Consider the following 13,553-nt stretch of genomic DNA (forward strand, 5'->3'; position numbering starts at 1 on the left):
TTATGCTTTTCAAAGTGTTTATGTTACCTAGTGATATGTGTTTTATTGTTAGCTCCAAAATAAATAAGAAGATAATAAATGGAAAGTTTCTCTTCTCATTAAAATAATGAAACTCTTAGGCTGAGCACACATCAATTAGTCAAGACAAGACTAGTCACGTTTAGTCACAATACTTCACATAGTTGCTTACAAAGACATGTCTAATTGCAATGACTACCTAATCAGTGTGAGTTGCATCATAAGCAACTATGTGAAATATTGTGACTAAACGTGACTATTCTTGTCTTGACTAATTGGAGTGCGCCTATCCTAACAGTAATTTTCAAACGACAGTTAAAACATGTTTAAATAAATAAAAATGTTGTACACTTTAAAACACTGTGCGGTACCTATCTACCTGCTGTAAATATAAAAAGTAGACAATTCCTCAGGTCATAAAATATTCATAGTGTTACAAATGAACATAATTTAATTATTCTTGAATAATTCTGATTTTATTCTGTGAAGAGAAGATACCTTGAATAGTTTAAAAAAATAAAGCTAAGAACAAATTTACAAAAAAATCAATCATGTGATGACCATGTGAGATTGCATCTTATTCTTATTATCTGTCTCCAAGCAATGTACAAACATAAAATTTGATTTATTTTCACCAATCATTCGTCACATAAACATCAAAATTCCAGTTTTCTAATTTCGGACACAAACTAAATTTTTCAAATAACACCTTCAAAATGTCTGACGACGAAGATGATACTGCACCAGTCAAATTTGAATTCTCACCGGAGAGCAAATTGGATGAAGATCATCTTTTCTATTTACAATTCACAAACAACTTTATAAGTAACGTCACACGGCCCAGGGATTTTGATCACTGCACGGTAAACCCCTATTTTCTTGTTTAACATACTAGTTTTTTCATAGAAAAATAAAACCTAGAAAATAATTGAATCAAATAACATAGAATTGGGAGAACAGAATAGCATAGCAAACTGCTTTCTGTTTCAGCATACTTGGGCCTGGTTGCACAAAAGCCTGTAGAATTTTAATCACGATTAAATGCCACAAGAACCAATCAGGGAAGGTATTTTTTAATAGATATTCTTTGGTTGGTCCCAGTGGCAATTAAACAGGGTTAAGCAGTGTAATTATCCCTATACATTGAACTGTTTTATTGAGTTTGGTACTTTCCAAATAGTCTTAAGGTTGACGATTTTGAATGTTTTAAAAGTAATATAAAAACTTATCTTGTTCATGACCTTATAACAGTAATGAAGTATTATTGGATATGTGATGTAACATTTACTTTCATAAATATACAATTTTTATTATGTTTTTGTCCGTTTTTGAGCTATTTACAACGACACTATACAGTCTAATTTCTTTGAATATTAGTTATTGGAACTGATACTTAATGTAGAGCGCTTGGTTACGAATTTTTTGAATCCATTCTTAACAGAGTTGAGAAAATGAAAAAAAAATCAAAAACCGCTTTAGTGAGTACTAGTTTTAATAACTAATATTCAAAGAAATTAGACTGTAGTGTCGAAAATAGTTCAAAAACTGATTATTACTTGCAGTTAGCCATGGATAGTGAAATAGATGAGAATGTTTGTGTTTTTTTTTTATCATAGTTTTTATTGAATTTTATTATACTTTTGACTTTGTTATCAATGCATATTATGTTACAAAAATAAAATAATTTGAATTAATTTTTGGGCTGCCGTGTAGAATCAGCAGTTTGAGACTTTCACGCCCTTTTAACTCTAAGGCTCAACTCACACTTACGCGACTCAGGTCAAGAAGAGACTCGACTCTAGTGGAGAGCATGTGTTTCCAAATGATGACACTCAGACCAGTCGATTCTAGCCTCGCCGCAATGTCACCATTTGAAAACACATGCTCTCGACTAGAGTCGAGTCTCTTCTCGACCTGAGTCGCGTAAGTGAGAGTTGAGCCTTAGCAGTGGCATCATTTCACCAAACTGCTGGGGGAGGGCAAAAACCAAGAGGTATTGTGGGGGGAGGAATACCCCCAAAGGATAGAGGGTCCTGAGTTTTTCCCCATAAATGTTAAATTCGAAGATGTTACTATATGCTTCATTTTTTCCAGTTTTATACAAATGTGGTTGAAGTATCAATACAAACATTATTATTTATTAAATCATAAAATATTTATTAGAGATATAGGTCTACAGAGAGGCCCTAAAGTATAAATACACTGGAACAGAATTCTTAAAAATCATGGAAATAAATAAATTTTTCTTTTACAATAACAATTTCATTGGGGATCATATTCTAATTGGAAAATAACTTTCAGTTAGAGAGCTGAAGAAACATTAAGCTGTTCCCATAACTCTCACCAACTCTGTACATACATTTTTGATTGTCTGATTGTGCCCTATCGTTTGCTCTCACTGTGACATCTTGTAATTTGTTAATTCTTACATTGAAATTTATGCAATAACTCAATTATTGTGCCCTGATCAATAAGTGTAACCATTCTATATTCAAGCTTCAACTATACCACAGACAATAGAGTAGAATAGAATCTTTATTGCAGCAATATCTCTCTATATTCAAGCTTCAACTATACCACAGCCAATAGAATAGAATCTTTATCGCAGCAATATCTGAGGTCTTCAGTTACAATACAAGTGTCAAATATATACAACATGATACAAAATACAAATATATTACATTAGTAAGTTACACTATCAGTACCCTATGATAATATGTCACCTGATTTTTAACCAGGAATATTCCTAGCTACTGTATAAAAATCTTCAATCTTGTTTAAAGGGTTAGCTGCTAAGAAACGTTTCATATGATTTTTAAAAGTTCCATTCTCCATATTTCTAAGATCTTCAGGAAGTGAATTGAACAATTAAAAATATAAGAAAAATAATATAGAGAAAAATATATTCTTTATCACTCTGTACCCGTATCCATACTTTCAAGGCAATTTTGCTACATTGTTGATACTGTAGAAGGAATTATACTACTGATGTTTAAAAAAGTTAAGGATTAAAATTTAAGGATTCGTGTAGATAGACCCGCATTTTCATTATTTATCTGATCCTTGGGGAAGCCTAGGCCCCCTGAGCCTATATATTTTTAGAAATATATTCATATTTAGAAATATATTTTTCTGATTTTTGTGTTGTAGAGATGGCTAGAACGGCTGGCAGGCGAGCCGATGTACGGCATCGAGGCGAAACGGAACCGCAACATGTATCTGGCAATGCTGCTGATCGCCATGCAGGACAACCGGGTGGTGGGCCCCTTTGCCTCGTTCCCCCCCGCCGGCCCCCTGCCCAAGGCCAACGAGGCCTTTTGGTCTAACGGAGAAGCACGACGACAACGAGGCAGCTCTCATGCTCCACGAGAAAGACAGGTTTTGTATCTCTCTTGGCACAAACTAATAAATTTACTTTTAAATAATTAAATTACGACATAGCACTTTGATTTTTATTTTTTCGTAATGGAAAGATGGAAAGATATATTAATTGATACTTGTTACAAGGCTGTTGCCTTTGGTAACAAATATTGACAATAAAATAAAATCAAACTTAAGAGATAAATAATTATTTAACAGTTCTATTCAGCTGTGAATAACAAATAGTGAGTAGGTTTTTGATTTTGTATTAAATTTTTTTTAAATAAGTGCAATATTTCTAAAATTTTTAATTTATTGTGATACATTCTGTGATTCATTTAGAGTATAACATCAACCTTCAAAATTCAAAATTTTAAATCATCATTCCTGTCGGTACCAAGTAACGAAGCAGTGTGTGATTACATAACCTTATCTTTTGGACAACATTAACATTTTGTCAAAATTTTTGGAGAGAAATAGTACAAGCTCAGCCTAGTTTTTCCTCCAATTTCATAATTATTGTATTATGATTATAGTATTTTATACAATAAATGAAGATGAATGAATTAAAGTTCTGCATTAGTATTAATCAATTATTACAAAAATCTAAGAAAATAATATAGTAAATATTAAGCTATCAACATTATACCAGATCACATTATCAATACTGGAGGAAAGAAAAGTTGTTAAGCTATTTGCATCCATGTGGAATGAAACTTATCATGAAAGTATACCTTGAAGCTTGAAATAATAAACTTCATAATACAATACAATAGAGAGTAGATGGAATAGGTAAGGATTAAACTATGAAGGTGGTCCTATAACAAAACATTATGATCAGACTTTTTAATAAAAAAGAAAAGAAGTAATTATGAAACTGACACACATTGAAGAGTACGGTTATAAAATGGTATAATAATAAATTTGATTACGGTAGAAATGTACAAAACACAAATAAAAAATTGTTAGACTGGTCACTAACGATAGGACATGCATGATATACATGCTGTAATCACAGCAAAAATTATAAAGTGCTGTTAATTATATACATAATATTATTTCATATACATTTGAAAATGGCTCTTGAAGAGTTGAAACTAGTAGTAGAGTTGAAATAAAATATGGGGTACTTGATAGCTTTCTTTCACTTTTGAACAACTAAATTACAAAAGCGAAAAAGCTAAATTGATGAAGGGCCTAGTGTCCGAAAGCGCTCCACTAATGTGAGTAGAAGCTAATAGCTTTTATTTATAAATACCTGACTGCTATGTCGTAAGTTTAGTTGTTCAAAAGTGATTATTAACAAGCAGTTCGTAATGGAATCAAACATTGAAGAGTTTTTTTATTGTGTGTTTTAAGAATCAGTAGCCCAAAAAATAAGAGTGAAAATTCAATTAATTACAGTAACTGAAATAGTATATTTCGCACCTAGAGCAGAAAATGAGACTTTTCCGGCTCGAAATCGGTTTTCAAGTCTGAGGACTAGAAAAGATTGAGAGTTGAAAAAACATTTTTGCCCATGGTGCGAACGCCAATTTTCGCCACACAGAAAAATAAACAATATATAATATGAGAATAGGTCGTTTACTAAGCACTTCCGAAAGCTGAAGTGGAAGGTGATAGCTCTAGCAAATCTGAGCTAATCTGAATATCAGGAAATTGTCCAAGTATTTTTATTTTTTATTCTGATCTGTCTAAATAACCTAAAAGATTATGTTCAATTATGTGGGAGGTTGAGTTTATACTTTTTTATTCTTTCAAATGACAATAAGATGATATTATTATAAATGTTTTAGTTATTGAATAATGAAAAGTTTTTTGATCAGCTGTTTTTTGATCACCTTTCTTAGTTCCATGTTAGCGGCTGGAAAGGGTACTCTTTCCGGCCTAGGCCGGAAAGAAACCTGTTCTGACGTCAGACGAGAGTCGTCTGCAAACAATGCCTTTCAGATCTATGTAGGGACTGGATAACAGCTGCTTTCTGTGCAGTGTGGCGAGAACAATTGAATGATATAAGCTTACGATTTTTTATTGCATATTACTTGATAATATTAGTTTACTATATTTCATCTCATTGAGTTGTGTTATTATGTTATCTTATTGCTCAAAATTTTAATCGGAATAAATATTATTTGAATTTTGATTTGATTTTGACAGAGAACTCAACATGGATGACTACCGGTTTGTTTCTGAAGACGGTCGTACTTACACGGCCTCTTGCACCCTGCCTGAGGGGCGGGGAGTCATGGGATATGTGGGTATCTCCACTGGAGGCGGGGAGGGGCTATGGATCAACAAGGAAGGAGAGAATGTGTAAGTTTTCATTTTTAAAATTTTTAGAACTGTAGCCTATTTCAGCTTAGTTGTAGTCAAGACACTGTGTTTCCATGTGAATATTCGAAGAAACATTTTAAAGATTTAAAAACATCTCAAAAATGACAAATCCAATTTAATTTCCAGGAAAAGAAATAGTACAAGGAGTATCCTTAGTTTTTCTCTCCCAATCAGTGCTCCTCTGTAAAAAATATAAATAAAAAATAAATAAATAAATGATCAAATAAACTTCAAATCAAATGTAATATTTTCCCACATTTTGGCCACACCACACAGTACAACCCATAAGAGCAAGCGCCCCTGGTGTCAGGCTGATGAAGCTCCTCTTCAGGAGTAAAATGCATTCCTCAATACTCCAAGAAAAGTAAGTGTTTTTCAAATATTTACAAGTAACACAGTGTCTGAACTATAACAAAGTTGAAAACATTTACATTTTGATGAAAAATGAGGAATGAATTTCACTCTCAGGGTGCGTCCATGTTGGAGCTGTGATAAGCGATACCAGCTACGATACTGTAGTGAGGTCCACGTTATGATGTTAGCGGGGAAAGATAGAACAACGTTGCCGATCCTCTGTCTTGTCAATGCCTTCAATAGACGGTAGCTGATAAAGGATTATTGATGTAATATTAACTGTTCATTCTCGTTTGAAATAATCAATTATATTTTTGTTGCCAAATACAACAACTTGATACCCAACGTACAAGATTAACCAAAGTACAGATTGAAGTCCCATCATGTCTTGGGAACAAAGGTCTACAATAGGTTGCCATAGTCAATAAAAAATTATCCAGTCTCTTTGTTCGGAAAATTACTGTTTGATCTTCTGCATGCAAACCCCTTCTATTCTTTGAAGGAGTTTTTCACACTTTATAATAAATTAAGTGTTAAGTGTTAGGTGTTAAGTGTTATGAATATTCTATTGACGTTGCTGATGACTGTATGGTCCGATAGCAAAAGAATTAAATCTATCTTTTATGAAGCAATTAATTATATTTTTCAATGATTTCATAATGAATTTTCATAATCAAAATTGAATATTTTTCAATTAATTATGTTTCTACATTGTTAAAAACGATCTGGCAACAGAGCAAAGTGAGAAAGAGATAGCGATATCGGATTTGTTGAATGGTAGACAAGGATAGCAATACAATATAATTGCTAATCAAACACTGCCATTATAACGTGGACCTCACTATAGCAAAGCGTAGATAAAGCCAACGTGCATTCTGATAAGACTGTACATGTTGGAGCTGCGCTGGAAATCGCTCAAAAGCATATCAAATTTTAACTATAATTGAGTTGAATGTCACAAGAACCAATCAGAGAAACCTTCTTTCAAAAATTTTATTTTAAAAAACCTTCTTTGATTGGTTCTTGTCGCAATATTCAATCATGATAAATATTAAGAAGTTTTTGTGCAGCCGGTCCTATCTATTCTAATTTTAAAAATATTGCCAAATACAAGAAATATTTTTACAAATGGATATAATCATTAAAATACAATAGTTTTTGGCGTGACTGGAAAAAGAAGCCTTGAGCTCCAGCCACGAGTTCTAAAAATAAAAAATGCCTACATTTTTTATCTAATAACGTCAGTACAAACGAAACAATAAAATTTAAATTTAAAATAAATATAAAATTTAAATATATGAAAAAATCATTAATTTATTCAATATTGGTATAATTGACCTGTTGATAATATTAGAATGATATAGGAGGAACATTTCAATGGATTAATATCAGAAAAGTCAAAATGTTAATTTTTTGTAAATTCAGCTTCTTTGTAAATTGAGGTGAGTAGAAATCTTGAAAGTTGATAGCATATATTAATAAACATATGTACGGTAACCAAATGAGATGTTCGAACATTTGAAAATGTGAAATATATACTTTACACATGACTTACTGTGGTTGTCATAGAAATAAAATTATAAATAACAAACATTAAACATCTACACTACAGATCACACAGTTTAAAAATAAATACATTCAGTACAAACTTCACACCACATCTACACTCAAAAAATACAATACAAAACAAATAGACAATAAAAATTACCTTGTAAACAGTTATTTATCATAATTACATAAATTATAATTTGCAGATGCCTTCAAGATTTTTGTCCGGAGCGTATTGAAACGGTGACAACAAATACGTCACTCAAGAAGCAAGCTGAACTAGTGAGTCAAATCATCATTAACTCAATGCAGTATAGTAGAATATTATTCACTCTAAAATATTATATCCTCAGTTTTAATAGATACTTTATACAAAAGACCTTGAATTGTCATTCATTAGAAACCATATGGTTATTCAATATAATCCATCATTTGGAAAAATTGACAAAGCTACCTATATTATAAATGCTAAACCATTGAAGGACAAACTCTCCAGGTGAAAACTCTTTCAACACAGTTTTATCTAGGACTTGTATAAGCCTAGGTACTATTAAAGAATTCTATAGCTGGATTTACATCAAAGTTATTTATAAAATGTTAATAACTTAATCCTTATAGATTCTATTAGATTAAACGGAACTTGACAAACACATGATATGTTCATCATGTGTATGATAAGATATGTTCAATCTAATAGCATCTATAAGGATTAAGTTATTAAGATTTTGTTAAAAGCTTTGGTGTAAACGCAGCTTTAGTTTACAGCACCCAAAAAATATTTGATTCATTAAAGTATCAAATCTTAGTTTTTTGTGTGGAACAGAGTGTCATTAAGATTTTCTTCAAGGAAAACAACCTATCAAGGTATTCTATTCTAAGTGTTTAAACTAATCTTCCCAGGTTTTTCATTGCCTTACCAGAATTTAGACATTTCTCAAGGAACCCTTTACCGTCGTGGTTAGCCTTAATGAATTTTTAGTCTATGAATGATGAAACTGATTGAGTTTGAAATTTTTTAGTTAAATTGATTATTTGATCCATGATCTGGGTCTAAACTTTAATGTAGATTGTCTCTTTTCTTTTTAGGGATACTTGTAATATAAATAGAAATAAAACTCTCAGTACCCTTTTTTTTATTATTTTATCACATGTCTAATATCAATGGTATGTGAGGATGTGCAATCTATATAAATAAAAATCGAGCTCTTATTTTGACATTCAATAACTTTTTCATGCGTGAACCGAATTTGATGTTTTTTTTAGTTGTGTTTGTTATGTTCACGAACGAGTTTGTTATGGCCTATCAAATTTATTATCCGATTTCAGGACTCTTTCCTATGGTCCTTCAAAGTTTATATGTAATCCTTATGGGAGAAGATTGTGAAATAAAAATCATGAAATCTAAAAATCAGCTGTTATAATCATTGCCTCATCCAACAGCCGTCGGTAGATCTGTTTTTCTATTTTCTTTCTACTGATTCAGAAAATATTAATTCTAATAATGCCGCCGTACGAACGACGTCCAAACTTGGGTCGTAGAACTCGAAATGGTGTAAATTTAGAATATATGCACGGGAAAATCAGCAGCAAGGATATATACCATTAAATTCCCCAGCAAGCTGCATTCAAATGTATCTAAAAATACAAACTGCTGCTCAACTAACTAAGCACATAGGAAGTGCATATTGAGATATAAATGTAAATACTGATTGTTGGATAATTTTCATAAAAATATAGTGCATCAGATTAAGCTAAGGCTAAGCACACCTTAGAGGCGCGGCTTGGTGATGCAAAGTGTTAGTCTTATGGAGATTGCCTTATCACACTGTTCCACGCCATGCCCGATTCAGTGTGTGTGAGTTCTTCCATTCAAATCAATAAGCAAGAAGCTACTGGATGCAAAATGCCGCATCGCGCCTCCTCAGGTGTGCATCCAGCTAAAGTTTGTCATGAGATGCATTAACTATTTGGCGGTACGAAGTTCGCCGGGCCAGCTAGTATTATATAATACAATGTCACGGAAATATCAACCATGATAGAATAGCAACACCAATATGTTAACCAACACCAATATATGTAACACAACATGCTGTGATAAAATAGTTCAAAAAAATGGTACTGAGATTTTTATTTCTATTTATATAATCTAGATGTAGCTATTGTAAGGTCCACGTTGTAATTACAGTATTTTATTAACATACTGGTCTTGATATTGTCGTCTTTTTTTCTTCTTCTTCCTCATCTTCCTCTTCTTCTTCCTGCTTATTCAAGAGTCTTCTCTCTTATCTCTTCTCCCTTAGGGTCAAGCCACATGAAGCGTTTTCTAGGTGTGCTTTTTGCACTGGTGGCGGACGCGTCGGCAGGGCGGGAAGCTCTCCGATTGGCTGATTGGGTTGGTGTTTGGGAATCAGCTGATAATTAGCCAAATCCTCCTGCTTCCTGCCCTGTTGACTCATCCACCACCAGTGCAAAAACGTCTAAAAAACGCTTCATGTGGCTTGGCCCTTATTTCTCCTCTTCTCTCGTCTCTCCTCTTCAGCATTCTATTTCTATTTTCTTTTCTCCACTCTTCATCTCCTTTTCTTTCTCTTCTCTTATCCATCTTCTTTCTACTCACTTCTCCGCTCTTCATCTTCTTCCTCTTCTTTTCAATATATTATTAAACTCTTGCCTGTTCCAACTCTCATCAAATACACTCAATTTTGGTCCATTAGAGGATGTTTGTGAGCATATCGTCATTGTAATCAGCTACTGTAATATAACCGCAACCGAATTAAATGAAATCTTATGTATTATCTTTCAGACTAGAGTGTTTAATGGTGGAACACAAGCACAACATAGAAAAATACAACCTCTATGTGAATCTGAATCTAATCCCATGGGAAATAACAGCCTCTATTTTAATTTTCAATCTAAAATATCCCTCTTCTAGCATTTCCTCTGCTTGTATTCCACCATATCAAGCACAACATAAACAACTTCTATTCTAAACTAAACCCAATCCCAGGAGAAAATTCAACCTCAAATCTGAACCTAACCCATTGGCCCATATGAATAAAACCAGAGCAAATGCTCATGAGCAAGAGCATGGAGCATAAGGTTTTGCTCATGAGCAAAAGGTAGAAGCAAAATCATTTGCTCATTTTTATATGAATAAGCTTTACCTTATACTCTTACCTTATGCTCCTGAACTCTGGAGGAAATGCTCACATATTTTTAAGATTTTTCATCAGCTGATTCGCTTTTATAGCCTTATTTTGTTTTTTATAGCTCACGAAAGCGCTAAATATGCAAGTAGGGTGCACCGCTTGTGTTTGCGTTGTCTGCTCTGTTTTCTATTTATAAATAGTTTTAGGTTAGTTGAGTTTAGAATTTTGAAATAATAGCGTGAAAAATGTCATCTCTATAATAATCTTCAGCATATTCTTATAATATCAATAGCCTTCTTATAATCGTCTACACTATCATCTTCTTAAAATGCCTATTTCTTATCTTGTGATGGCTATCTTTATATCAGGTAGCTATCTTTTGTATTTATACTTCTGTAGGAATAATGGTGATATATATCATGGTTGAATCTAAAAAGAGTTTTATAGTTCTCAACTATTGGTTGTGATCGTATCTGGTAATCTGGTATAGATTCCTCTTCCTCATACGAATTAGTTGAGTCATTCTACTATGAGCAAAAGGTGAAAAGCTGCTCAAGACTAGACTCACCTTTTTTGAAGCATTTGCTTCAAAAGTTGAGCAAATGCTCTAGTTTATTCATACAATTTTGAGTATAAGCTTTTACTTTTGAGCAAATGCTCAAACAATTTTTTTGATGAGCATGAGCAAAAGGTTTTGCTCACGTTTATTCATAGAAAATGAAGCAAATACTCCATATTTTAGAAGTATAAGCAAATGCTCAACTTTATTAATATGGCCCATTGACTTTCAGACTGTTTCAATCTACTAAATCCAATCAATTTATTATAATAAAAGAAAGAACTGGCTTATTCACGTACGGGATAGGAAATTCACGAATGACGCATCATCACGTCTCAACTACAGAACTGAATAACTTGAAATTTCACATATAGATTTGTAATTTACCGAGGGTGATTATAGGTCTATTTTCAATTTTTCAAGATTTCATTACGTCAGTTTTTCAGTCTATCATGCTTCTAATTAGACCATTGCGGAGCACGGGTTACCTCCTAGTCTAAAATATTATCTTTCAGACTGGAATGCCTGATGGTGGAACACAAGCACAACATTGAGAAGATCCAGCGACAACGTCACAACAAGGTGGTCACCCAGCTCTACGAGTCTTTCCGGTCCGAAGTTGAGGCTGGCCTGCTGGCCTACAAGGAAGCTCGCCAAGAGTGGCTCGAGGTGTTCACGGTTGTTGACGAGGTGCGTCGAATGCTCGCCGAAACGAACGCCAGTCAAACCACGCAGGTGCGACAGAGCAACAATCAGATGAACATGTTGCATTCTACGCTGGTCGATGCCAAGAAGCGTCAGCAGGTAAACAAGAAATCAAATTATAATCGTCTAGTTATTTGTACTTTAATTTTATCTTTATCATTTTATCTCTACGAATTGATAAAAGACCCCCCTGTATAGCGGGTTGCCTATGCCTAACGATGCAGGTGCAAGTTTTTTTTCCAAGGATGGTTTGGAATCATTGCTATAGTCTCCCAGGAAAGAGACTCATGCCAAAATAGCTATGTGAGACATAGTTTAAAATCACTGACATAAATGTTTGGTCGTTGCACAGTCGTTTGCCGAAGCCCATTTAGCTATATCTCGAATTAGCATCACTCACAAGTCACACTGCAGCTCTATTCACTTTTTCCGTACATTTCCGTACAACATGCTTCTATCCAACCAATGTCTTGGCATCGGCGGAAATTTCAATCGACATTACTGAACAGACCAAAAAGACCTCACATGAAATTGATAAACAATATGGCGACTCTTGGCTTTTAGCAAGATTTATCACCATATTTAGCGATTTGGAGGCTATAAACAACTTAAAAAGCATAAGAGAAAAAATAATTTACTTATATACAGATGGTTTTTGTAAACATCTTTCAAAAAAAGCTATCAAAACCTTTAAAATGCATTTGGCGGGAGTAGATATTGGATTTAACAGCATGACTTAACTGACCGTTTTTAGGTATTGGAGACATAAATAAGCTCTTTCTGACCACTGTGCCTTCAATCTACTGAATTAGCCTAGATATCCCGGGCTCAAACCCAGATATGAATGGAAGTTTTCAGTCAGGAAGCCTCATAACTCATTTATTACCCTTACAATAATGAATTATTAATCGTCATTATTAAACTAAAATCCAAATTAAATGCAGTAATTCACCCCGAAGACTTCTGCCACTGCAAATATTGACAGCAGGGTGAACAGCTAGATGGAAATTCGATGAGCGTTACTATTCAAAAATTATTTGTCAGCCCGGGAATCGAACCCAGTACCTCCTAATTGCCGGTCAGGAATGCTTACCCTTACAGCAAACTGACGATCTCTGGATAGCAGCGCTCATTTTATACGGAGCCATAGCGGCCAGCCAGTCAACAGATTGAAGGTTAGCATTTGAATAATTATTGCAATATCTCAGTAATTTCCATCAATTATTAATCTGTTTTGTTTTGCACAGATGTGCATGGAATCGAGCAAAACATTGGACGCGCATAAGGAGGAGTTGCATAGAGGTATCCACGACATGACCATCCAGCACAAGCATGACCTTCAACGCATGTGCACCACAGTGGAGGCCCTTTGTGCTGAAATCCGACGTCTGCGCACTGAGAACCGACGCAAGCAGCAGGTTATCGACGGACTGTGCAAGGATATTGATGGCGATAAATTTTAATTTATAAGAAACTTGATTGATTTTAATGAAATAAAATACTTCTGACACAGTGTACACTTTATT

At 33.8% G+C, this 13,553-nt stretch overlaps 2 protein-coding genes across 2 annotated transcripts; both read left to right on the forward strand.

The window, feature by feature from the left end:
• The first annotated feature begins 606 nt into the window (after positions 1 to 606).
• On the forward strand, positions 607 to 7,893 carry LOC120353506. Its single transcript, XM_039437357.1, has 4 exons — positions 607 to 881; positions 3,169 to 3,396; positions 5,536 to 5,691; positions 7,821 to 7,893. The coding sequence occupies exons 1-3, from the start codon at positions 735 to 737 to the stop codon at positions 5,551 to 5,553; spliced, it is 393 nt and encodes a 130-aa protein (XP_039293291.1). The 5' UTR covers positions 607 to 734; the 3' UTR covers positions 5,554 to 5,691; positions 7,821 to 7,893.
• A 3,774-nt stretch (positions 7,894 to 11,667) lies between these two features.
• On the forward strand, positions 11,668 to 13,542 carry LOC111062000. The gene is made up of 2 exons (XM_039437358.1): positions 11,668 to 12,126; positions 13,275 to 13,542. The coding sequence occupies exons 1-2, from the start codon at positions 11,851 to 11,853 to the stop codon at positions 13,488 to 13,490; spliced, it is 492 nt and encodes a 163-aa protein (XP_039293292.1). The 5' UTR covers positions 11,668 to 11,850; the 3' UTR covers positions 13,491 to 13,542.
• Positions 13,543 to 13,553: the final 11 nt, after the last annotated feature.

The sequence above is a fragment of the Nilaparvata lugens genome, chromosome 11 (assembly GCF_014356525.2).
Source record: "Nilaparvata lugens isolate BPH chromosome 11, ASM1435652v1, whole genome shotgun sequence".
In the NCBI taxonomy this organism is placed as follows: domain Eukaryota; kingdom Metazoa; phylum Arthropoda; class Insecta; order Hemiptera; family Delphacidae; genus Nilaparvata; species Nilaparvata lugens.

Bases quoted from the DNA above. Each gene is read 5' to 3' on its own strand.
- LOC120353506 (XM_039437357.1), top strand. From the start codon at position 735: ATGTCTGACGACGAAGATGATACTGCACCAGTCAAATTTGAATTCTCA. The intron at 882-3,168 runs GTAAACCCCTAT...TTTGTGTTGTAG, and splicing joins GGGATTTTGATCACTGCACG to AGATGGCTAGAACGGCTGGC.
- LOC111062000 (XM_039437358.1), top strand. From the start codon at position 11,851: ATGGTGGAACACAAGCACAACATTGAGAAGATCCAGCGACAACGTCAC. The intron at 12,127-13,274 runs GTAAACAAGAAA...TGTTTTGCACAG, and splicing joins ATGCCAAGAAGCGTCAGCAG to ATGTGCATGGAATCGAGCAA.